This window comes from Podarcis gaigeae (genome assembly GCF_964106915.1).
Source record: "Podarcis gaigeae genome assembly, chromosome: 8".
Taxonomy (NCBI): domain Eukaryota; kingdom Metazoa; phylum Chordata; class Lepidosauria; order Squamata; family Lacertidae; genus Podarcis; species Podarcis gaigeae.
This window is the reverse complement of record NC_139684.1, coordinates 61,159,416-61,182,819: the sequence shown is the minus strand read 5'-3', so window position 1 is coordinate 61,182,819 and position 23,404 is coordinate 61,159,416. Positions and strand designations below refer to the sequence as shown.

General features: G+C 46.8%; 1 protein-coding gene across 23 annotated transcripts in view; it reads left to right on the top strand.

Annotated features, from left to right (window-relative positions):
• Nucleotides 1–16,876, top strand: part of MAP7D1 (MAP7 domain containing 1) — a 58,343-nt gene extending 41,467 nt beyond the window's left edge. For 6 of the 23 annotated variants that reach the window (XM_083751653.1, XM_083751652.1, XM_083751635.1 and 3 more), the window contains exons 6-18: nt 1,849–1,959; nt 5,969–6,091; nt 7,520–7,665; nt 7,878–7,999; nt 8,730–8,989; nt 9,726–9,915; nt 11,369–11,549; nt 12,423–12,527; nt 12,811–12,864; nt 13,824–13,887; nt 14,326–14,434; nt 15,385–15,587; nt 16,056–16,876. In XM_083751653.1, the coding sequence (XP_083607779.1) occupies nt 1,849–1,959; nt 5,969–6,091; nt 7,520–7,665; nt 7,878–7,999; nt 8,730–8,989; nt 9,726–9,915; nt 11,369–11,549; nt 12,423–12,527; nt 12,811–12,864; nt 13,824–13,887; nt 14,326–14,434; nt 15,385–15,587; nt 16,056–16,066 (1,679 nt within the window). In that variant the 3' untranslated portion in view covers nt 16,067–16,876. The other 17 variants (XM_083751654.1, XM_083751646.1, XM_083751644.1 and 14 more) reach the window with 8 other exon arrangements.
• Nucleotides 16,877–23,404: the final 6,528 nt, after the last annotated feature.

The following is a 23,404-nucleotide window of genomic DNA, read 5'->3' as shown; positions in this document are numbered from 1 at the left end:
CCAGTTTGCAACTCCCATCCTTCCTTGCCATTGGCTGGGGCTGGTATATTGTCCAAGAGGACCTGAGAACCTAAGGTTAAGGAACCTGATCTTAGATGAATGCTTCCATCTAGAGCTCTAGCCAGTCTGAAATATGAGCTTTGTTCTCACCGGGGAGGACTGCATTTTGCAAAAAGAGGACAAATCACATATTTTCCTTCCTCTGTTTCCCCCCGCTAGAGCTAGAAGGGTTTGAGTCAGCATCTTAGGCATTTCACAGCTCCGGGATACTCATTATAATCTGTTAAGGTAGGTGTGGGGAACCCTAAATTTTGCTAAACTATAATTTCCATAATCCCTAGCCATGTGTGCTGGAGCTGAGGGGAGTTGTAGTTCAGCAAAATCTGGAGGGCCACAGGTTCTCCATCCCTGCTACCAGAGGGGGAAACAAGTCATTGTGGAACTTTCTCTCATGGGGCTGCATCATAGTCCCTTCAAGCAAACTATGCAACAAACTTAATATTTTACCATCATGAGCTACAACCATCTCACATACCCAGATAAAAACTCTTTTATTTCCCTCTATCTCCTATCAAATTGCTGAGGGCCTGTCCAAATACTATAGAAATTTCTCTTTGTCTGTCAGAAATTTGCCTCAGGGAAAATTTCCTCCACAGTTTACCTCAGAAAATGCAACCAACTGGGGCACCTGCATCTCTAGGGCTTTGCCATCTCTCTGTGTGAACTCTTTAAAAAGTACTAGATTTTAACAAAAGTTGTTGGATCACAGTTAAATCTTATCCATTAATTTCAGCTATGACTAACATTGCATCTGAACCTATATGTTTTGGCATCAGGCTTTCATCAGTTCTGTCCTTCCCCAGAATCAATGAAAGGCCTACTGAGTGGCAGGTGACTTGGTTGCCATGGCAGCGAACATGGGCTGGTGGGCTTCTGACGGTGATGGCAGGAGTAGAAGGCCAGGCAAAAACTAACTACCAGTATCTACTGAACTATTATAACATCTTAATAGTTGGGGGTACCAACGACTGCTAAATATTGAGAAAGAAGATCCAGCTATCTTTTGAGGCGTTTGGTTACCTATTCAGGCCCAAATCTCAGCATTGTTGCTTCAGAATGGAGATTCCTTCCTTGGAAAACCACAAATCTTGCCATTTTGATTTGAAACGTCTTGATTGTTTTCAGCCCAGTTTGTTGTTTGGTGTCTGAGCCTAAAAAGGGACACACCTGTGGTTGGGCACAGCTATTTTCTGTACCACAGTCTGGCCTCCATCTTGTATTCACTGTGATAATGGAAATGTTTCATAACAGCGTTCAGGGATGCCAGGAACCTTGTATTTAAAATCTGCTACTAAGGTCCCAGCCTATATGTACTAATCATGGCAGCTTGATGGGACCTGATTTTGATAAAAGTGCAGCAGGAGTAGGCTATGAATCGGTGCCTATACTTTCTGCTTTGGATGTAGAAGGAAAGGATACTAGCTCTTTATATCTTACCAAACAGGGCGTTTTTGTGTCACAAAACCCAGGATGTACTGCTTTCCTGGCGCTGTATACTCTCAGACAGTGAATGTGCCAACCCTCCTTGTGTTAGGCTGAGCTGTGCCTTGACATGTCATTGAACACGTGAACAGGTGGTGCTGGTCTTGTACCCTTGCAGACATGACACAAGATGGTGCAGGCTGGCGAACCAAGCACCACACTCCGAAACCCCTCTACCAAATGTCTCCGTTCCTTTCCTGCTCCTTCCAATGCATGCCCCTTTGCCCTCTGCCGCTGCATGCTAGCATGTCCTCCACTTCCCACCCCCACCGCCCTTAACACCCGTGTGTCTTTTCCCTCTCGTAGGTGCGGGCAGGTGCTCCCTCTCTGCCGTAAATCTCCCCAAACATGTGGACTCTATAATCAACAAGCGTCTCTCCAAATCTTCCGCCACTCTCTGGAACTCGCCCAGTAGAAGTAAGAGACCCCATGGGGCACCCAGCAGTGCCAGGGTGAGGGAGGGCAAGGGGCGATACTGATTTAAAACCTGTATCCATTCCTATCCCATTGGCCAAGGGCTAGCGAACATGTTTAAAGGAATTATTATTATTTTTTAAGATACCTACGACACCATAAGAGTTTGGGTAGCAATTCCACCCAAGCACAGAAGTACAGAATTTGGTATTCAGCAAAGAATTCAGCATTGTAAGGACCTCAGCTTTAATCCTTTTTTAAATGCAAGTTTATAGTCCTCTTTTGTGAACATGGATCCTGAACAGCAGGGTATGCAATAGGGAAAGTAAACGGGTAGATCTGGGTGATAGGCACAGTGATATCAGAGACCCTGTTGTGCCCACATATCTGCAGTATGTATGTGGAGAAGGAGGAGAAGGAGAGATTGTGGCTGAACATTAGGAGAAAGATGATGACAGTAATAAGAGCTATTTGACAATGGAACCAATGGTCTAGATAAAATAGAGTTGGTGGGCTCTCCCTCGCTGGCGGTCTTCAAGCAGAGGTTGGACCAAGTCATGTGCCGGGAAGGCTCTCGTTCTGGACTTCCTGCAACTAACTCTGATTCTGAGGAAACAAAGCACTGCCCCAAATAATCATGGGAACTGTAGTTCATTAAGCTTGCTGAGAGTTGTTAGGATATCCTTATTCTTCTCAATGAGTTACAGTTCCCAGAGTGGTTTAACAAACTCGCTTTTCCCAGAGAACACAGAGTAAGTGCCTTGGTGCCAGGCTCCATGCAAGACGATGGGGCACAAGGCAGCCAGGTGCTGGATTTGGGCTGGGAGAGGGTCTGAGTAGGCAACAAGCTCAGATCTACCTCTTATGCAACATTAGGTTGCACCTTTTAACCTGCAATATCAATGTGCAACTTTCATAGCCCAGCCCCTATGCTGCATTACTAACACTGGTCTACTCTCCAAGGTTGGTTCTAAACTGTTCTTACTCTTCACCTCAGCCTAACTTCAACCTGCAATATTAACACTGGACTACAATGTAAAGGCTGTTATTTGAACACTTGCTTTTCAGCTATATTCTTGCCATATTACAGTGGTACCTCAGGTTAAGTACTTGTTCTGGAGGTCCGTACTTAACCTGAAACTGTTCTTAACCTGAAGCACCACTTTAGCTAATGGGGCCTCCTGCTGCTGCCGCGCCGCCGGAGCATGATTTCTGTTCTCATCCTGAAGCAAAGTTCTTAACCTGAAGCACTATTTCTGGGTTAGCGGAGTCTGTAACCTGAAGCATATGTAACCCGAGGTACCACTGTTGTCGCTCCTTTCCTATTTCCTATAGCTAATCCTAGGTTTGATGGCAGATAAAATAACCAGCCCTGGTCCAAATTATTCTTACCTCCTGCCTGTCTGTCTGCCTTCCATTTTTTTAAAATAAAAAAATAGATATAGATACCACCAAATATACCAAAATCACTGAAAACAAATACTATAAAAGTAGCACTTAAAAGAAATGAGATAAGCATAGCAGTATTCAAAATCAACCAATTGGTTAGATAATAGTAAAAGGTAAAGGTAAAGGTACCCCTGCCCGTACGGGCCAGTCTTGACAGACTCTGGGGTTGTGCGCCCATCTCACTTAAGAGGCCAGGGGCCAGCGCTGTCCGGAGACACTTCCGGGTCACGTGGCCAGCATGACATCGCTGCTCTGGCGAGCCAGAGCTGCACACGGAAACGCTGTTTACCTTCCCGCTAGTAAGCGGTCCCTATTTATCTACTTGCACCCGGGGGTGCTTTCGAACTGCTAGGTTGGCAGGCGCTGGGACCGAGCAACGGGAGCGCACCCCGCCGCGGGGATTCGAACCGCCGACCTTTCGATCGGCAAGCCCTAGGCGCTGAGGCTTTTACCCACAGCGCCACCCGCGTCCCATTAGATAATAGTAAATCAGTTTAAATCCTGCCCTTTGAAAGGCAAGCAAGGATAGAGCCAGGCAGGGAGAGTGTTCTATAATCTAGGTGTTCCTGCATCAGGGATGGAGACCCTGTGGCCCTCCAGGTGCAGGATGTCCAGCTATCATGGTCGGTGGCCACACAATCTAGGTCAGATTGGGGGGAAAGTGGTTGAGATGGAAGAAGCCAGAATTGAGGATGGGTGATATGGATGGAGGTGGAGATGCTAACCAGGTGTTGGGACATCTGTGGCATTGAGCCATCTGGATTCTTGCTTGCTGACAAGGGGAACAGTTAAGAAAGCTGGTTTTCATATAGTGCTTTCTGAGTATTCAAAATGGTTCATGCATACTATCACAGTTGTCCTTACAAGACACTTGAAAGGCAGGGTGATATTATTGTCCCCATATTTCAGATCAGGTGGGTTGGCCTGAGGTCAAGAAACTAGGACTTTTCAATAGCCTGCCTGATTAGCTTGTGGCACAGAAGTGCTGTCTGGGGCTGATGGAATTTGTAGTCCAAAACATCTGGAGGGCAACGGGTTGGAGAAGGCTTGATTGTTTTATCTCAGTAATTCCAAGTGTGAGTGCCACTGGCTCCCCAAGGTCTCAGTTAGAGGTTGGGCAGTTACCTGAGCCTTTCCACCCCAATGAACTTTTAGCTGGAGATGTCAGGAATGAGTCCGTGCAAAACAAGCATACGTGACCACCAGTGCCCTCTGCAGAAGAACCTCTTGAACACACACACACACACACACAGAGAGAGAGAGAGAGAGAGAGAGAGAGAGAGAGAGAGAGAGAGCTGACTTGCCACCGATCTTGGAAACAGTGCTGAGATATACTTGCTCCACTTACTGCTCTTTCTACGCCCTTCCCCAAGTCTCTCTCTTTCTCTCTGTGCTGCAAAGGATAGTATTTTCTCCCCTAGTTGTTTTGTTTCCTAGTTGCTTAGTGATGATTAAAAATACCCTGGCCATCTGAACAAGATTCCGGAAGAGGCTAAGTGAACAGCAGAGTGAGGAGAGGCCTGTGTCTTGAGTCAAGAGGGACCTGCAAAGAGAACCATTAGCCTCAGAGGGATTGTCCATGTGGAATGTAGGGTTGGGTGGTGCCCCCCCCACCCGTGGAGAAGGGGCTTTACCCAGAGAAGAGTAGCATCCCATTCAAGGCTTTGAAAAATATATTTGTGTTATTTGTTACTCCTCTCTACCCCAACCCCAAATTCCTCTGTTCCAAGTGATTGTTGAGAAGTGTCTCTATTTTATCTGATTTAATATAATTTATTTTTTTTAAAACAAGTTATGCTGTAAGCTTGGTACAGGAAGCAATTCCTACAATATCTGATAACACAAAGATGAAATACCCTACAAAAAAAATTATGTGGTTTTATTTAAAGTGAATTAAAAATCTGCCCAACTGTGACCATTGAAAATAAGGATTTATTTCTGGAATATGCTTGAGTCCCATTTGGGATATGTCATGCCCATACTTAAGCTACATACCTTTTGCTTCCCTACATACCCCCTCTTTGATACTGCAGACATTTGTCAGTATTGTGACTTGCTGCCTACTGGCTCAATCCGTACACTGAAGACTTTATCAGGTGCTCCTCGTCCAAATCTTAATATGTGTCAATATTGTTTGCTAAATCGTCTGCCTTGCCCAGAAAGTCAACTTGTCACTGCAGAGTCCTTTTACTCCTCGGGGGGGGGGGGGAGGGAAATGGCTTTGGTTAGTTTCTCAACCAAGTGGACCTAAGTACAAGCCCTGCATCTGGCAGACACCTTTCTCCCTTCTGAACTGTTCCTCTGCAACCAGCCCTGCATATTGCTTAGGAGACAAAATGCCTTGTATTAGGTAGGCTTGGTCCCTGGCCTACTTTTGAGGAGAAAGTGATTCCGGAGTTTGTGCCTTGCTTGGAAGTCACCGGGAAGCAAACAACGAAATGGCGGCAAGACTCCCCTCAACTGGAAGCTGGAGGCTGAAGCTGGGCCTTGCAGAGTTGTTGAAACTGGAACTAGCAGGTCTTGGCCTAACTAGGAGCATTTTGTCTCCCTTTCCCCCCACCAGATCGTAGCCTACAGCTCAGCCCCTGGGAGAGCAGCATCGTGGACCGACTCATGACGCCAACACTGTCTTTCTTGGCACGCAGCCGGAGTGCTGTGACACTTGCCGGCAACGGCAAAGACCAGGGTAAGTGGGAGCTGAAATGATATTGAGGGGGAGGACTTGTCCCATCTCTGGTTCAACACTATCGCGACTGGGTGAGGGTAGTTCTTTTCTGCCAGGGCTGGCCCAAGACATTTCGCTGCCTGAGGCAGAAGAGCAAATGGCACCACTCACTCACCCACCCACCAAGTCAAGGTGATTTATACCCCAAAGACCAGCCAAGCCCCTCTCTCAACACTGGCAGAAACAACAACAAAGACAGTGAAAAATTACATAATTTAATGATATTTGTGACACCTAAAATTCGCTGCTTGAGGCAGCTGCCTCACTCTGCCTAATGGTAGAGCTGGCCTTGATGCAGCACCTTTGCTGTTCTTCTAAACCCCTCCGTAAGTCCCACACTTTGAATCCTCTACCCTGTTTTTATAAGCATGTAACCCCTCCCCTTTGCCCCATTTAATTGGTGGGGGAAAGAGACACCCTTTTACTACTAACCATTGTACCAAATGAGTATGAAAGACAACTAGCATTTCATTTGTTTTCACTCAACTCTCATCTTTATTCATTTACAAAACTTGTATCCCAACCCTCCCCCTCCAGGTGGCTTACAATTTGAAAGCAGGAACAGAACATCATTAATTAAAACAAAATAAAATCAGTGCTACAGTGTAGCAAGGATAAAACAGTAGCGTAATGAAGGGTATCAGCCAGGTGAATTTAGCATGTTTCATCAGCATTTCTAAAGCAGCTGTATTAGTACTTCGTATTTCAGAATGAGATATTTTAGAAGCAAAATTAAGGAATGTTGATTATGCTTAGCTTGCCCTGTTTTCAGTACATTGGACTCAGCTACATTAGTAAAGAAACAGCGATTTGAATGCACTATAAACTTGCAACACCAGATGGCACCAGAGAGCAGGAAAATTTGAAATGTGATTTTCCAGAGAGGTTTTTTCCTTTTGTTATAACAATCTAATTTCTGACTTATTTATAGGGTGTGTCCCCCACCCCCCGCCCCGTGGGTCTAGATCCACCCATTATCTGTAAAGGTTGTGAGTAGGAACAAAGTAGTATCTCTGTATTGTCAGATTTCATTTACAGACTTCTATTTGCAAATAGTTTTATCTTTCAGTGGGACTGCACCTGTGCTTTTGAACTCCCTGCATATTGACACTAGGCAGGTGCCCACGTTCTATTGTTTTAGATGCCTGCTGAAAACTTATTTTTATTTCAGGCATACAATTTACTTATCTGTGTTTGTTTTGTGTGTGTGCGGGTATATGTTTGTGAGTATCAGCTGTGCTTTATCTACAATTGTATTATGTATTCCTCTTAGTGCGCTTTGTGATTAAGCAGTTCATAAATCATTCTAAATAAATAAAATACTCTTGGGCCTTCTTGTGCTCTGCTCTCTAGCTGGCCTATTGACAACTCCTCTCTCTCTTGTTCCAGCAGTACCCGTGTGCCCCCGCTCAGCCTCTGCCAGCCCCCTCAGCCCCTGCAACAACCAGCGCCTGCATCATCGCTGTTCAGAGCGACGGCGGCCAGCAACCAGCAGCCCTGATGTGACACCCCGGCGCAAGGCTGAGGCCTCCCCTGTGAGTGACTGTGTGCTCTTTCCCTCCCTCTCTCTCTCTCTCTCTCTCTCTCTCTCTCTCTCTCCCACATCCCCACCACTGATGAGCCGCCTAGGCCCATGTTCGTGACATAGGATGCTCTTTGAACATTTTGTATTTGAGCCTGACTGTCGTTGTCTTTGTTGGTGCTTCTACCAATGGCCCACTCCCTCTACCCTGCCTCATTCCCTCAGAAAAAGAAGGAGAAGAAGGATAAAGATCGGGAAAACGCCCAAGAGAAAAACGCCCTAGCGCTTCGCAAACGCAAGTCTATGCCGTCATCCCAGCCCCGCCAGCCACACACACCTGAGAACAGGTAGGAGGAGCTCCTAGGGTGTGGGTGTGTGGTTCTGCTACTCCATCTTCACTTGAGATTTGGAGATCTTAGTTTAGAACTGCCAAGCAGGGCTCTCTGCATCAGGCTTTGCAGCAGTGCTGTTTCCTACCTATCCTCAGGAACATCAGGACAGTAGCCATGGTTACCTTTATTTAGGCACGGGGAATCTCAGGCTCAAGAGCTAAATGCTGCCTTCCAGACCTCTCTGTCCGGCCCTTGAGACTTTTCTCCAACTCGGCCTCTTCCTCAGGCCACACCGCTGACGAGCCATGGTCCACACTCCCCTCCCATTCTTCTGCTGGGCTTGACTTTATTCTTGACATGCAACAATGGCTCTTGCTTGGATGGATGGATGGATGGATGGATGGATGGATGGATGGATGGATGGAATGATGGACAGTATAGACACCTCTTGACTATTTTGGGTGGCCTACTAGAATCACACCCATTGTCCCACCGCCACTGGCATGAAGCACCTGGAAGGCAACGCATGAAGGAATATAGCCCCCAAGCTAAAAAAAGCTTCCCCAGTTCTGCTGTTAGGCTGTGGCCACATACTGAGTGATCTAGGAATAAGTTTACATTTGCCCTCACTGGTTCTTGGTAATTTGGGCCTAGCCTGGCATCAGGTCAGCAGGACAGTGCTGGTTGGTTGGTAAGGTGCAGTAGCTTTTCCTTTCCCATCTGACTGTGTGTATTTGTGTTCCAGCAGCCCAGGCCCCAAGCCCAGGCCTGCATCTCCAGCTGTTGCCAAGCAACGCCCAGCCTCACCTAGCACAGGCCCTGGTTCTCCACATCGGGCAGGCCTGAATCGCAGCGCTCAGTCCTCGCCCAAAGTGCGGCCTCGCAGGGAGCACGACGGGCAGCCAAAGGTCCGTGAACGCAAGGATGAGCAGAAGGAACGAGGGTCAGCCTCCCCTGCTCCAAGTGAGACCCCCAAGGGCACGGGAAGCAGCGAAACAGCACAAGGTGAGGCGATATCTTGCTCTCCATTGTGGAGGGATTTTGAGTGAAGGTCGTCTTCTCTTCTTAGGGAGGTGTTCTAACCACATATTGGTATTCCGCTGACATTTGAAAAGACACTGGCATTTCCTTGGTCCCTTGAACAAGTCCTGTTTCAATTGCTGTGTTGTTTTAAATAAGATTGATTTATGGCATATCTTAATTACCAGTGTTTTTATTGTTTATTACGAATGTTTTCATAGCAAGTAAAATTTATATCCTGCCCTTCCTCCAAAGGAGCCCAGAGTGGCAAATATGTCAGTACTAAAACAATACAATTAAAACTTCTAAAAAGTGTTTAAAGACCCTTCTAAAACCAGGTGAAAACTCCTAAAAACCATCACCTCCTCTCCAAACTAATAATTTCAGCGTTGCCAGGGACAGGTCTTTCAGCCAGCCAATGCCTGAGTAAACAGAAATGTTTTTAAATTCCTCCTAAAAGGAGGCTGACCACCTGGGAAGCACCACCAAGAAGGCCCTGTGTTGCATTTCACTGCCAGCCAGGCAGCTTCCCAATGGGAGCACCACCAACAATTAATTGCAATGTTTTATTCGTTGTGTATTTTAATTATGAATGTTTCTGTTTTTAGTTATTGTGTAGCTGGCTTTCATGCTTTGTAAACTGCCTAGAAGCCTTCTCTGCCACTGAACAGTACATAAATTAAAATTCAGTGAAGATGACAATGTGTTTGGGGCTCTGCAGATGCTGCCGCTCCCTCTGGGGCTGCGAGTCCAGTGCCAGCTCCTCCTCCTCCTCCTCCTCCAGGCAAACCCATGGCAGGCACCACAGACCGAGAGGAAGCTGCCCGGCTCTTGGCTGAGAAACGGCGCCAGGCACGGGAGCAGCGGGAACGAGAGGAGCAAGAGCGCAGGGAGCAGGAGGAGCAGAAGCGGTGAGTCCCTGGGTTGATCAGCCATTTAGACATTCAGGTTTCTAGACCTTATGATGTTCATTGTGCAGGTGGAGCATAAAGCTGGTGAAATCCTAGAATCCCAGATGAAAAGGCATAAGACCCCCCCACTTCCCTTGGAGGCAATGTTTTGCTGGCATGTTGCCCCCACAACCCACCAGTCTTTTGGTCTTCACGTTGTTGCCTCTTCCCTTTCTACCAGGTTCTTGGTTAAAGATTTCATTTTCTTTTGAGGGGGGATGGGAAGCAGAATAAATAAATGCAAGCATCTCCATTAGGCTGCAAAATGTGGGCTTTGTTGGCAAATCATTTAGGGGTTTTCAGTAGAAAATTTGGATTCCCGTTGTGCACATGCAACAGGTTGAGTGGGGGCTTGGTTTAGCTTTATTCAATTTGTTCATCGGCATCCCACAACCAAAGAAAGCTCCGAAACAGCTTGCAGAAAGAGAAATAAAACATTCAAGTACAAGCAATGGCAATCTATCCTGTAAAATAATGCAAATTTACTAAAAGTGTCCATCCAATTCAAAGCAAATATAGCCACACCTCTTCAAAACAAATGTCAACACCACACAATAGCTACTGAAAGCCAAAATCATTATTGTTCTCCAGATGCCTGTGATTAAATAAATATGTGCCAGGGAAACCTCCCTGCAGAGATCATTCCATAATCGGGGGAAGGGGAGGGGCTTCGACAGAAAAGGCTTGTTCTCTTATTGCCACCCTCCATCTCTTGAAGGGGGCACACTGAGAATCCTGAGAGATGTTTCACTTGTGTTTAGCTTGCAAACCTGTTTTCAGGCCCTTGAATGATAATAGCGCAGTGCATTTGACCATGTGTATATTCCATCATTGTCCAGATCTCTGGAATTAGGGCAAAATCTTCCCAGAGCAGGGGATGTGGCTTCCAGGCAACCCAGTCTTAACATAATATCAAATCCCATTTCTTGTGCTTTCCCCCCAGTATAGAGGAAGGGCTGAAGGGAAAACACCTGCTTTTCATACAGATCTCGGGTTCAATATCCGGTATCCCTAGGTAAGGCTGGGAGAGACCTCATTTGAAATCCTGGAGAGCCACTATCCATCAGTGTAAACCAGAGCCAGCCCACCCATGAGGCAAAGCGAAGCAACTGCCTTAGGCAGCAGGATCCAGAAAGCCAGCAGATACCAATGTAGATCTTTCTCCCCCACCCCCTTTGTTTCTGATGTAGATCTTCACTTACCCCTTTTTCCCTGGCAGGGAGGAAGGTGCCATTTTGTGGTCTGCCTCAGGTGTCAAAATGTCTTGGGCCAGCCCTGGTGTAAACAATATACTAAGCTAAGTGGACCAGTGGCCAGACTCCATATAAGGCAACTTCCTATGTTCTCCCCATGGAAGTGGGAGGGTGGATGGGCCCGAAGCAGCTGTTGTAATGGTGGTGTTTGGTACCCTTAGGCGCCTAGCAGAGGAGCGGGCTCAGCAGGATGCCAAAGATCGGCTACAGCAACAGGCTGAGCTCGCCAGGTTGGAGGAGGAGCGGCAGCAGCAGGAGGAAGAGCGGGCCCAGCAGGAGGAGCGCGAGGCCCAGGATCGGGCCCGAGCTGAGCAGGAAGAGCAAGAACGGCTGCAGAAACAAGTGGGTTTGCTGGGGGTTTTATTTGCTGCTTCTCAGGGACTGCAAGAAACAATATAAAACAGTTTTAAACAGTTTTAAAAACTTACAGTTTAAAAATTACCTCTAGGTAGGGACGGGAGAGACCCTGTCTGAAGTCCTGGAGAGCCATTGCCTGTCAGTGTATACAGTACTAAGCTAAATGGACCAATGGTCCGGTCTACAGTGGAGTAGGGGTGGCCCTATCATTGGGAAAACTGAGATGGCCGCCTCAGGTGGCAAACGCTGGAGGGCAGGCAGGGGTTGGCAAGATGTTGGAGAGCAAGGCATCATGAAGCCTGTGCTGCACCTCCTATGCTAGGCCACAGACTGCTATGGGGCACTTTGATTGTGTAAACCTAAATTTTATGGTCTTTGCTTGAATCCCTCCAGCAAAATAATACCATGCTAAAGGCACCCTAAGACTCAAGTGCCAGTCTGGTGATACTTGGTACATGAAATTGTGTGAGTGTGTGGACATTTTTGCCTCAGATGACAGAATGTCTTGGACTGGGGCTGTAATGCAGGGTTGGTGTGCTTTTCAAGGGAGAGGGTGCTTTCAGGCACTTGGGGGCATTTTAGGGAACCAGACAGGATGGAGAAGCACTGCCATCTAGTGGTAGCAACTGGTTACATTTTCTAGGGTGGAAATTACGTTTTGATTCCCTATGAATTTACGGGAGTGGGTCCCTGCAATTTCTCTCTTTGATTACCGTGTTGAGCCCCATGTCCCTGGCAAGCAAATTAGGATAGGCATGAATAAAGTGTACACACTTGCTGTGATTTAACCAGCAAATTCAGGTTGCATGATTTGTTTTGACTTCACCCAAATGTATGAACTTCTTCTGTTGGCTGCAGAGGGAGGAAGCAGAGGCCCGTGCACGCGAGGAGGCCGAGCGCCAGCGGGTGGAGCGTGAAAAGCATTTCCAGCGGGAAGAACAAGAGCGGCTGGAGCGGAAGAAGGTGGGTGTGCCTTTCTCTGCAGGGGTGTGTGGGGGTGACTGAACAGCCCAGATTGTCTGGCTAGGTGGAAGAAAGAGAGAAGGCAGCTGTCTCACTTTGCCCAATGGTAGGGCCGGTCCTGCACAATTGCAAAATGCAAAGTGATCACTTGTACACCCCAAGCAAAGGCTTGCACTGCTTCCTCCCACTCCCACTTGGCACCCATGACTGAGAAAGTGGCAAATGTTTGCCTGTGAACAGGGACAATGTCTGACAACCTCCTTCCTCCTCTTTCTGTCTGCAGCGGTTGGAGGAGATCATGAAGAGGACACGAAAAGCAGATGGAGCTGATGCCAAGGTGAGTCATTCTCCAGAAAACGGGTCAGGGATGACATCTTTTTATTTAATTTATGTCTTTCTGTTCTTCCATCATGGACCCCAAGGCTGCATACGTGTGGCTCTCACAAGGTCCCCCATCCAAGCACTGACCAGACCTTGACCTGCTTAACTTCAGCAAAGCCTCAGGTGCCTTCATACCCCAAGCCCTAGGGCTGGCTTGCCCTTAAGCAGGTGGTGAGCCACTGTTTGCTGGGCCAAGGGACTTTGGTACCTGAAGCAGAACATGCAGTTGGCAGCCCTCATTATTAATGATACACCAACTGCTCTTGCACAACACCTCTGTGTGTTTCTATGCTACTTTTGCAGGAGGATTTTTGGGATCTGACCTCAGTGCAACCCATAATCTGCCATCTCATGGTCAGACACTCTCTGGGCCCTTGAGCTCTTCATCCCAGGGACCTTTGCAGGACCTCCTGGAAGGCAAGGCGGGCCTACTTCTACCCCAGGAAACAAAACGGGCCAAGCTTAACTTCTCCAGTGTGCTTGTTCCAGACCTGCTCTCTCCATGGCCTCTGGGACAGGATGACAGTACAGTAGTCAGTCAGTCAGATTTACTTGTTCGTCACAAAAATACAGAGCCAGTGTGGGCTGTAGCCAGGGCAGGTCCTCAGAGTACCCCATTGTAATCTATTGCACATGACTAACTTAGTTCCATTTATTTCATAGAGTCTACTCAGAGTTAAATTTAGCTAGAAGTACATTTCACTAGAAGTACATTTTAGCATTGTTGGTCTCCAGCACACAGGACCTCCCTGCTCCATGTTGTACAGTGAAATTACAACTGATCCTTTGAGCTGCTAAAACAACCTTATATGTAGTGTATTTATCCCTATCCATGAACAAATACAGTAACAGATTTTCTCCCTCTTGCTGCCTGGAGAATCAGGCAAATTTAACTGTTGGCATTTGTTTTTGCAGAAGAAAGACAACAAGAAACTTGTGAATGGGAAGGAAGGGAAACAAGAGGGCGAGGCAGACACAGGTGAGAACCACCCCTTGTACCAGATGCTCTGCTAATTATGAAAGGGCAGGATCACAGGCTGGCTTTGGAATCTGGCCCCCTGCAGTTCTGAATCCAGGTCCTAACTCCAGGATATTGCCCACTCTCTAGTCAGCTATACTTTTCTCCAGGCTGTGTCCATAACAAACAGTCAGGGACAGGGAGGAGAGGGAGCTGCAATCACAGGTAGCAAAGACCTGACTTGTAAGGATCTGGACACATACAGTGAGATAGGCTTGACCAGGAAGAGGGCATAACTTGACCAAGGAAGTCTTTGTAGCACTTCCAAGCAATTGAAAAGGTTTGTAGCAAACGAGCTGAAGCCTGAGGCTGCCTCAGTGGGTTGCATGGCTGAGGTCTCTGTCCCTGGATTCAAAGGCCTCTTGTGGCCCTTAACAATCTCTTTCGTTGCATTCCCAGATGGAGAAAAACGCCCTGGAAGCCTTCCCAAGGAAGAGGAGCTGCCCGAGATGCAGGCGTCAAGTCCAGCCGGTCGCAAGGGGCCAGCCCCTGAGGGGACCCAGCACAGGTACCAACTACAGCAGTTCTAAGCTCAAGTTGGTGCCAGTTCCTCTGTTACAGGAGCAGCATAGTTGCTACTTCCCTGAGATCCTTCCTACACCAAAATGAAGGAATGTGTACATGGCAGGCCAGGGGGAGAGGGGATCTTGTGTGCGAAGGACCACCAGGGGCAGGAAAAGCATCTGTAGTGCTACTCTTCCCCAGGGCTTCCTATCCTTCTTCCTCATGGTTGTGTGACCTGTGGAGTTTGTGGGAAGCAGAATAAACCAAGCGACAGAGAGGGATTTTACACACATTGCCAGGAGATGGTTTATTATAGCCTCGCCCAAGATGTTTTGGGCTACAATTCTCTTCAGCAGGCTGATGGGAATTGCAATCCAAAACAACTGAAGGGCACTAGGTTGGGAAAGGGTGGTTTATTGTAACACAGACACCAAGCCCAACATTCCTTGGATCACCAGAACCTTTATCTGGGGTTATTAGCTTTAAGACTAGATGCTCTCACATGGTCATGCCTAGAGAATTCTAGTGGGGACAAACATTTGTAAGAGTTGTTGTGCTTTTCCCATGGTGCAGTGTCTGCATATTCTGCCTATTACTGAATACTTTATTCAGAATACACAATTCTGAATACTTTCCTTTTAAAAAAAGCAGGTTACTAGTCCTTATAGTTACAGATAGGCCAAAAAATAAGTGGACAGTGCTTGGTGTAATCTCAGAACTCAGATGGAGTGTGTGTGTGTGTGTGTTACCAGGAGCAGAGCAGATTGTGCAGTGTATGCAACTTGAGGAGGGCTTGATTTTGATTGCAGTTTTCCACTCTCTGTGGTACAGGATTTTCTTCTTTTTTTTGTTGTACACTGCCACCCACCCACCTTGCTTTCTTCTTCCCTCTTTGAGACAGGCCTTTGCTTGCCGCATCTCCATTTGACACCCTCTCCTCTCTTTTGGTTGCAGCTGTCCTGTGGCTCCTGCCCTGTCCCTGGTGAACGGCCTGCAGCCCAGCAAGCACGAGAACGGCTTTTCCTCCCCCAAGGAGCCCAGCGGGCGGGAGCACCCTGTGAGCCCCGGGCTGAGCATGGCTGGCGAGCCCATCCTGCCTTTTGCCAACAAGGAGCCCTTCCTCAGCAAGGCAGTAGCAAAGCCCCCACAGATCACAGGTGAGGGGCTGCCCCTTCTTTGTCCTGCAAAGTTCAGGAGCTTTAAGCAAGTTAAAGGGCATGCTTCATATGCAAAAAAACTGGCCCAACAAATGCCCTGAATAGAGGCAGTGGCAGGCAGGCAAATGGTCTGGAAGTCAGTGCAGGGGATGTGAACTTTTATTGGGATCAAACGATCCTTAAGGTCCCATGGGCCCAAGTTGTTCAGGGATTTGTGAATTAGCACATAACCGTTGAAGCTGGCCTAGTGGTAAACATTGTCCACCTACCGCAGCATTGCCTGTTACACTGATTCCAGAAGCCAAGGCTTATTGGTGCTTGTGAAAAGCCATAATCAGTTCCTATGTGGCAGGAGCTAAGCAGCTGGTTTTGGCAGATTCTTTTTTGGAGGCAGGAGGCAGGCTAGAAGATCCTCTGTAGCTCTTCCAAGTGTCTCTGATCCCTTTATAACTTCTTTCTTTCCTGCAGAGGTTCTGTAAAGCAGCGACATCACCCTCCCCCACCCCAAAGGATGGGTGCAAACAAGGTGCCAACTCCAGGCTAGCTCTAACAAGATCAGCCCAAGGCTCCCCAACCTGCAAGGATCGAGGAGGTGTCAGGAGCCAGGCTGGGGGCGGCCCAGCCCCACGGACTCTTCTCTTTTCTCTTACTGTTTTCATTTTATGATTATGATTATTTTTTTAATATGCACCTTATCAGACTGACCCTCAACCCATAGCTCATCCCAGACGATATAATCACATAGTTATTTAACTGGCTGGGTACAAAGGATGTTAATAATGTACATAAACTTCAGTGTTAGCATGGGATTACGCAAGCAGTTACCTCTGTGGTATCGCTGCCCCAAAACATGTATTCATGGGAGATGCCTTTGGTGGGTTACTTTTTTTTAATGTGGGCTGAGTCATGGCAGGGGAGATTGGATCCCTTGTACACGGTTGGGGTCTGTGTGCAAGAGTGTGTGTGTGTGTGTGTGTGTGTGTGTGTGTGTGTGTGTGTGTCTGCCTGTTACAGCCAATGGAAAGCGTCTAGATTTCTAATTTAAACTCTCACTATTGGTCCCAGCCAGAATACCTGCAGGAGTGTGTGTGTGTGTGTGTGCGCGCACACCATTAGCCACTCAACAACTGCCGTTGTCCTACACACTGTGCTTTTCTTGGGTGCTGCTGTTTCTGTGTGTGTATGTGTTTTGTGCGTGCGATGGCTGGGGCTGTGTTTCGCTCAGAGTCATTGTGACAGTATTATGCATCTGAACAACCTTTTGTGGACAATAAAATGGAGAAATGGCAGGTGACATCTCTTCTTTGGGCTGAATGTTTACAGGCTGTGCTGGGTTTACCTGCTGTAAGGACTGGGACAGTAAGCAACCTCACGCCACCTCCAGGACAGTTTGCTCCTACAGTTTACAGTGGTTTGGAGCTATGGGGCAGTAGCCATGTTCTCCTTCCCAGGGCACTGGGATGGAGCAATACAGACCCTGGAGACACGTAGAGAGAAGCAGATGGAATAGTATGCACACAGCCTTAGTAATTTTGATGCTCTGGTGGTCAGTTTAGACAGTTACCAAAACCAAGTGGCTTTTCCTGAACAGTACCACTTCAGTATAAAGAGGAGAAGGAAGTGGAACTTTTCTGGAGTTTTCTGTGGGGGCGGGGAGTACTAAAAATACAAAAAGATACTAGTCTTGTCTCCTCCAAACTTTGGTCAAGAATCTTGAGTCTGGGATGGTGCTATGCAGAGGAAATCTCTCAATGGCTGGGCTGACCAGCAAGCAACCCTGGTGCATGCCCATCTGCACACCTTATTTTCTCTTCTATAACTGAACGGCTGCCATTAATTCCTGTGGAGCAATGTATAATAATGCAGTGCACTGGAGGACAATGGTTTCTCCACTGCCAGTAGCATCACGGGGGCAGGGGAGAGAGAGCAATGCCTACTTTCTCAAGCGTAAGGCAACATACAGTAAGTAAATTGCATTAGACACACGAACCACAAACCTAACAATAAGCAGCACAAGAAAACCCAGACAACCACCAACTGACTAAAAACCCATCAGAAGCTTGCTAGAGGAGGGGAGGGAGCTGCCACTTGCCCGAGAGCCTGGCAGAGAGCCAGCGGGATCCCTACAAAGAAATACCTAAAGAGAAGAAGCCGCTGAAGTTTCACCTTTTCCTCCACACCTTCTGGAGGAATCAAAACCTGAGAAGCCCAAGTGGCTGAAATGGGGTGGGGGGGTGGGAATTGTGTGCATGCAGCGTGGGTGTCGGGGAGAGCCCCCCTCCCACACATGTTGCAATTGGCAGAGGCTGCTGTCTGTTGATGGCCCTGCCGTCTCCTCCTGGGAACTTCTTAATACAGGGTTGCCAAAATCTCAAAAAACAAATTACAGTTTTGAGCTATTTTTAGGAAATTTGCCAAAAATCTATACTTCCAACATGGGTTGCCATACGTCTGGATTTTCCTGGACATTTTTGTGATTTTCCACCCGGGCACTGTTTTCGATGGCCAAATCCCTCTGTGTCCAGGAAATTGCAGACATATGTCAACCCTACTTAATAGAGCACAGAGCAGAGAGCATCTGCAGGCGGGAGAGGTTGGGATGGGGAAGCTGGAATCCTGATTTTAGTCCTGCAAACGGCCTTGTGAGCTGGCTTTCTTTGGAGCTCAGTTTCCAAGGTTCTTGTTACTGTTAGAGAAGCGAAGAGGATGGTTTCAAAGATATTTTCCCACTCCCCTCTTTTTTACCCCTAGTCAGGGCGAGGGATGCAATTTCCCCAGTAGGCCACATCCTGTTTGCATTGCCTGCCGGCTGAAACTCTTGATGAAGTGCTGAATGCGAGATTGTTTCAGCATTGATGGTTCTGGACGTTCCCATTTCTCTGCATCGCTTGTTTGGAGTACCAGCTGAGCTCTTCAAATGAGGTCTTGCCTCCTCTCCCTTCCACAGTGGTTTTAAACCTTGAGATCTAATTGATACCTGGAAATGCCCAAGTAGTTTCTATGCTTTGGAGAAAAGCTGCAATGGTAACAGTTCTACAAGTTTGGGTTCAACATCTGGATGAAATGGGCTTCTGTCTGTTTTCCAAGTGGGCAAAAAAAGGGTTTGCATTTTGATTAGCAGCTGGAGACAGCAACCTTAAAAGAGTAATCCTAAACATGAATTGGAAACCACTGGGAGCAAATGCATTTTGGAGCAAGGTTGTAGTGTGAAATGCAGAGATGGCTCCTCTCATGAGTCCCAGCCAGTAAGGCCAGTTCTTGTCAGGAGTAATGGGAAGGCCACAGATTAGGCATTCTGACTCAATCCATTTTGGCTCTTGCATCCTTATCCGTGTCACTGAAGTGAGAGGCCGCTGAAAAGTCCTATCTCTTCATTTGTAATTACCAGTAACTCATCCTTTCTAGGCTTGCTTTGAGTTACTTCCTAGAGATAGATGCTGGCATCTCCAAGGGTTGGTTGGTGCCTGTACACTTGATGCTGCCTTGTGCATGTGTTCAGCGCCCCCTTGGGGACTACTAAATTTTGCCACATGTGGTAGAAAGGAGATTAAAGACTGTGAAGAAACAAAGTGAGTTCTCCTTTTTAAATTCCTTCCTCCAGCTAAAAATGGAGATGTTTCCTTTTAAGGATTTTGCTACCCAGCCTTGTAATTTTTAATATTGTGGCTTGAGTTAGTCAGGGACAGTTTGCTATTCTCTGCCTCCCCAAACCCTTCTCCATGGTTACTTGCTTTATCACAGGGATGGGGAGCCAAATGTAGCCCTGCAGATGGTGCTAGACGTCAATGCCCAGCATTCCTGCCTAATTGCCATGCTGGATGGAGCTGTTGAGAGTTGGGTCCCAACAGCCTCTGGAGGGCCACAGCATCCTCCTGTCTGCTCTGTAGTTTGTCCATGTGTACTGTGTTGGTGCTGTGGGGAATCTCACTCAGCCCCCTCCTTCATGTGTGAGGTACTCAAAAACAGGCAGGTATTCCAAGCTATGGGGAAGGGCTCAGTGGTGGGTCCCACATTCAATCTTCAGTCTCGTGGATTCAGCTGGGAAAGACAACTGTCCAAAATCCTGGCACGCCCCTACCAGTTTGCTCCTAGACCAGGCATGGGGAGTGTTTAGCCTGCAAGCCAAATTTGGCCTGGCACAGGATCGTTTGATCTGCAGGGCTGTTTTCCCCAAACCTGCTCCACATTTGATGCCATATATGCAGCTTGGCCAAAAGACCAAGCCCACTTGAGCAGCTTCCAAGGTGCCCAATAACAAGCTGGAAGAATCCCTGCCCCTTGCATGCATTGATGCAAAGAAGCACCTGGGAGGATCACACAGCCATTTGCTAGCCTCTGACATCTGGGTACAGAGCAGAAAGGGGGGGTCATAAAGGGCCTTGTGAGCATCTCGACACCTCCCTTTTGCACCCTGGACATTGGCGGCACAAAGAAGAAATCCTTTGCAAACGTACTTGAAGCAGCTACCCACTTCCTCCATATTTTAAGCAGGGTGGGGACTGCTGCTGCAGAGAATGCTCGTTAAAATGGAAGACTCGCAAAGCTGAACAAGGGATTTTGACAGCTGGGCAGCACCACCTTCAGGTTTTGGGTGTCTAAATAGGTAGGCAGCTGCTGCTGATTATTATGATGATATTGATATTTACTGTCAGTTTTTCACCATGCTGAACTTTCGTTGAAGGATGGTCTACAAATTATTAAAATAGTGCACCTCAGTTGTATGTTCTTGTAACAGCATGGGTTGCTGCAACTGGTATTCCTGTTGCAGTTGGACCCTTGGGTTCAGTGCTATAAATTCCCCAGGCGTGTTTAGCTACTGGCGCAGGTCCAATTGCAACCATGTGGAGAGCTCTGGATGCCAGGTTGGCGACTGACATCTCAATCTGGCTGGCCCCTTCAGCCTTCTTAAGCAGGTAAGCAGAAGAGCTTTTTGCATTTTTATCCCACTTCTTCCTCCAAAGAGTACAGTACATGGTTTATGTACGTCCTCAGTTAATCCCTACAACAACCCTGTGAGGTAGATTAAGAGGCTGTGACTGGCCCAAAGTCACCCAGCGAGCTTCATGACTTGAGTGGGGATTTAAGCCATGATCTCCCAGGTTAGTTTGACATTCTAACCACACTGGCTTCCTGAGCACTTCTGCTATGCAGCAGCAATATAAATTAACTAGGTAAATAAATATGTAGAAGCAAAATGCCACTTAGAGAAGGATCTTGAAGCTTGAAATTTGTTATATGCTGGATTGTTTTATTTGATGTTTTAATGTGTTGTAAACCACTTTTGAGATTTTTTTTCTTTAAAACATAGTGGTATTGAAATGAAATTATTTTTATTAATAACTGCAAAAAAGGCACATAGACATTCCATTGTGGCAACCGTAACCTAGGTTTAAGGCGCCATTTTAGGATCAGTTTATATACAGTGGTGCCTCAGGATAAATACTTAATTTGTTCCGGAGGTCCGTTCTTAACCTGAAACTGTTCTTAACTTGAAGCACCACTTTAGCTAATGGGGCCTCCCGCTGCTGCCGCGCGAGCACGATTTCTGTTCTCATTCTGAAGCAAAGTTCTTAACCCAAGGTACAATTTCTGGGTTAGCAGAGTCTGTAACCTGAAGCATATGTAACCCGAGGTACCACTGTATCTGAATTTCTAACACTGCTCAGGTTACATTGCAGCTGAATCAGTGGCTGGGAAAAGGATGTCAGCAACTGCCTTTGCTGGTGGTAGCCTTTTTGGCATGTTCCAATTAAGTAGTACAGTATGTCCACTGTTTAGGGGACTGAAGCAGGGCTTGGGCTTCATCCACTCAGATTTGCAATTTCTAATCTCTTTTGTCTTGACTTCATCCCAGGTGCTGCAGGGTCCCAGTAACACTGCAGCCACAATTGGAGTAGTAGTGCTAGATGCCTTACCTGAACTTGGAGTTTATTTTTTCTGCTAGTTGATGTGAAATGATAGCAGCTCATGAACAGCCAGTTAAAAATTGAGATGTCCATAGCACATAGGATACACGCCAGGGGCAAGCAAGCTTTAATAGCAAAAAACATTTGCTTAATATGAATGTTGTTGTCCTGCCAGACAAACAGCCGGTTTTATCAGTTACCAGCCAAAAGGGCACAGTGATATCATATAATCCCAACAAATTACAGAACTTTTTTTTATTGCAAAGCAGGAATCAGGCCATCCTGTAGTAACACTGCCAACCAAAATCATGTCACTAGACACCTATTTACTCACAGTCTTAATCAGTTGTTGCCTTCATGATGTCAGTAATGTTTACTATATGGACCACCTTGAGTGCTCAGCATCACAGAATAAGAGCTGCACGAGTGGTACCACCTACAGTCAAGTCTAGTCAGTGTCTCTTCTGGAACACCTTTTTAGCTCATCTTGGTTACTGTATTCAGCTGTTTTAATAAAACCTTCATTTATACCAGTGTATGGGTTGCTTTCAATGCATTAAGGAAGTTCATAATTGGTGAAGTACGCAGTGACTATTCTCACCCACCCTTGATGGGCAGACACCAATGAGGTTTTGCAGAGTATTAACAAAAACCACACTGTTGAAGAGAGTGTAAGTTGGGGCCCTCTTACATTCCCAACAGTATATTGCCTGCTGTGCAGTAAGCAGAGCCCTCCTTTGTGCTCCAAAACACAAAGCAGGCTTTTAACTTAACTGTTTTTCAAAAAGGCAGCCTGGAGGAATTTTGTCTGCTGTTGGTTTTGTAGGTGTCTTGAGAAAATTCAATCCCCTTCAAGTCTGCGATTACAGGATGAGAAGGGGACTGTCAGACTTGGGCTCCTGCCTACTCTCTCTGAGAGGACTTCAGCAGCTCCCCACACCAAGTTGCTGGCTTCTTAAAGCTCACCAGTTATGAATGATGGGGCTTGTACATGGGACCTTGCTGTCTCTTGTGAGCCCTTCTCTATGCTCTCACATGCTTTTGCCTGGCTAGAATGAACAACCATAATGCCTCTTGTGTATATGGGTTTGTGAATGACTGTAAAAACAGTGTTCCTGCAAGGCTGGAATGTGGCCTGCTGCACAAAAGCAGTGTCACGGCTGCTGCGCTACTATATCTGTCTCTGATCCCACATTTTGTCTGCCCCCCAAGTTTACTACTAGCAAGCGTGGCCCTTTTTAACTAAAAAAAAAAGGTTCTCCCATCCCTGTTTAAAAAGTGCACTCTCTGAGCCAGATAACATTAAATCCGAAGAGCTACCAAAGCCTTTCTCCCATCTGTAGACGGATCTCATTGTCTCTTCCTCCTGAAGCTTCTGCCTGGACAGAGACAGGGCTGAAGCTCTTAAAGAGGTCCAGGGTCCCCACAGCTCCAGTAGCCGAACTTCAAGGAGTGCCCTATGTTTTCCTTAAGAGTAAGAAACAAAAATTCCTCTGGGGAACTTCAGAGGCAGAAAGAAAACTTAAAACTCATCCATCGTATACAAATATACTGTTTTATTCTAGGGGAACCTTTGTGTTAAGTTCTACCAAGGGGAAAAACCGAGGAAAGATTTTTTAAAAATTCAACAAGATGGTTTGGATATATTCCCTTGCTGCTTATTCCCTGCAGGAACAGAAAAACAAAGAAATCCACACAAATTTCTAAGGAGAACACAAAACAGTCTGACAGACAGATATAGCTGCATGTCTGAGGGTCTTCCCACCTACTGTGGGCTTCTGAATTATAGACTCATAGGAGGACAATTTACATGCAACCAAGACACCACTTTTAAAAAACATTTCTTTTTTTTTATAGCCACACAGTAAATTGATTGTACCTGTTTGTTTAAAAACAAAAAAAGCTCTCATC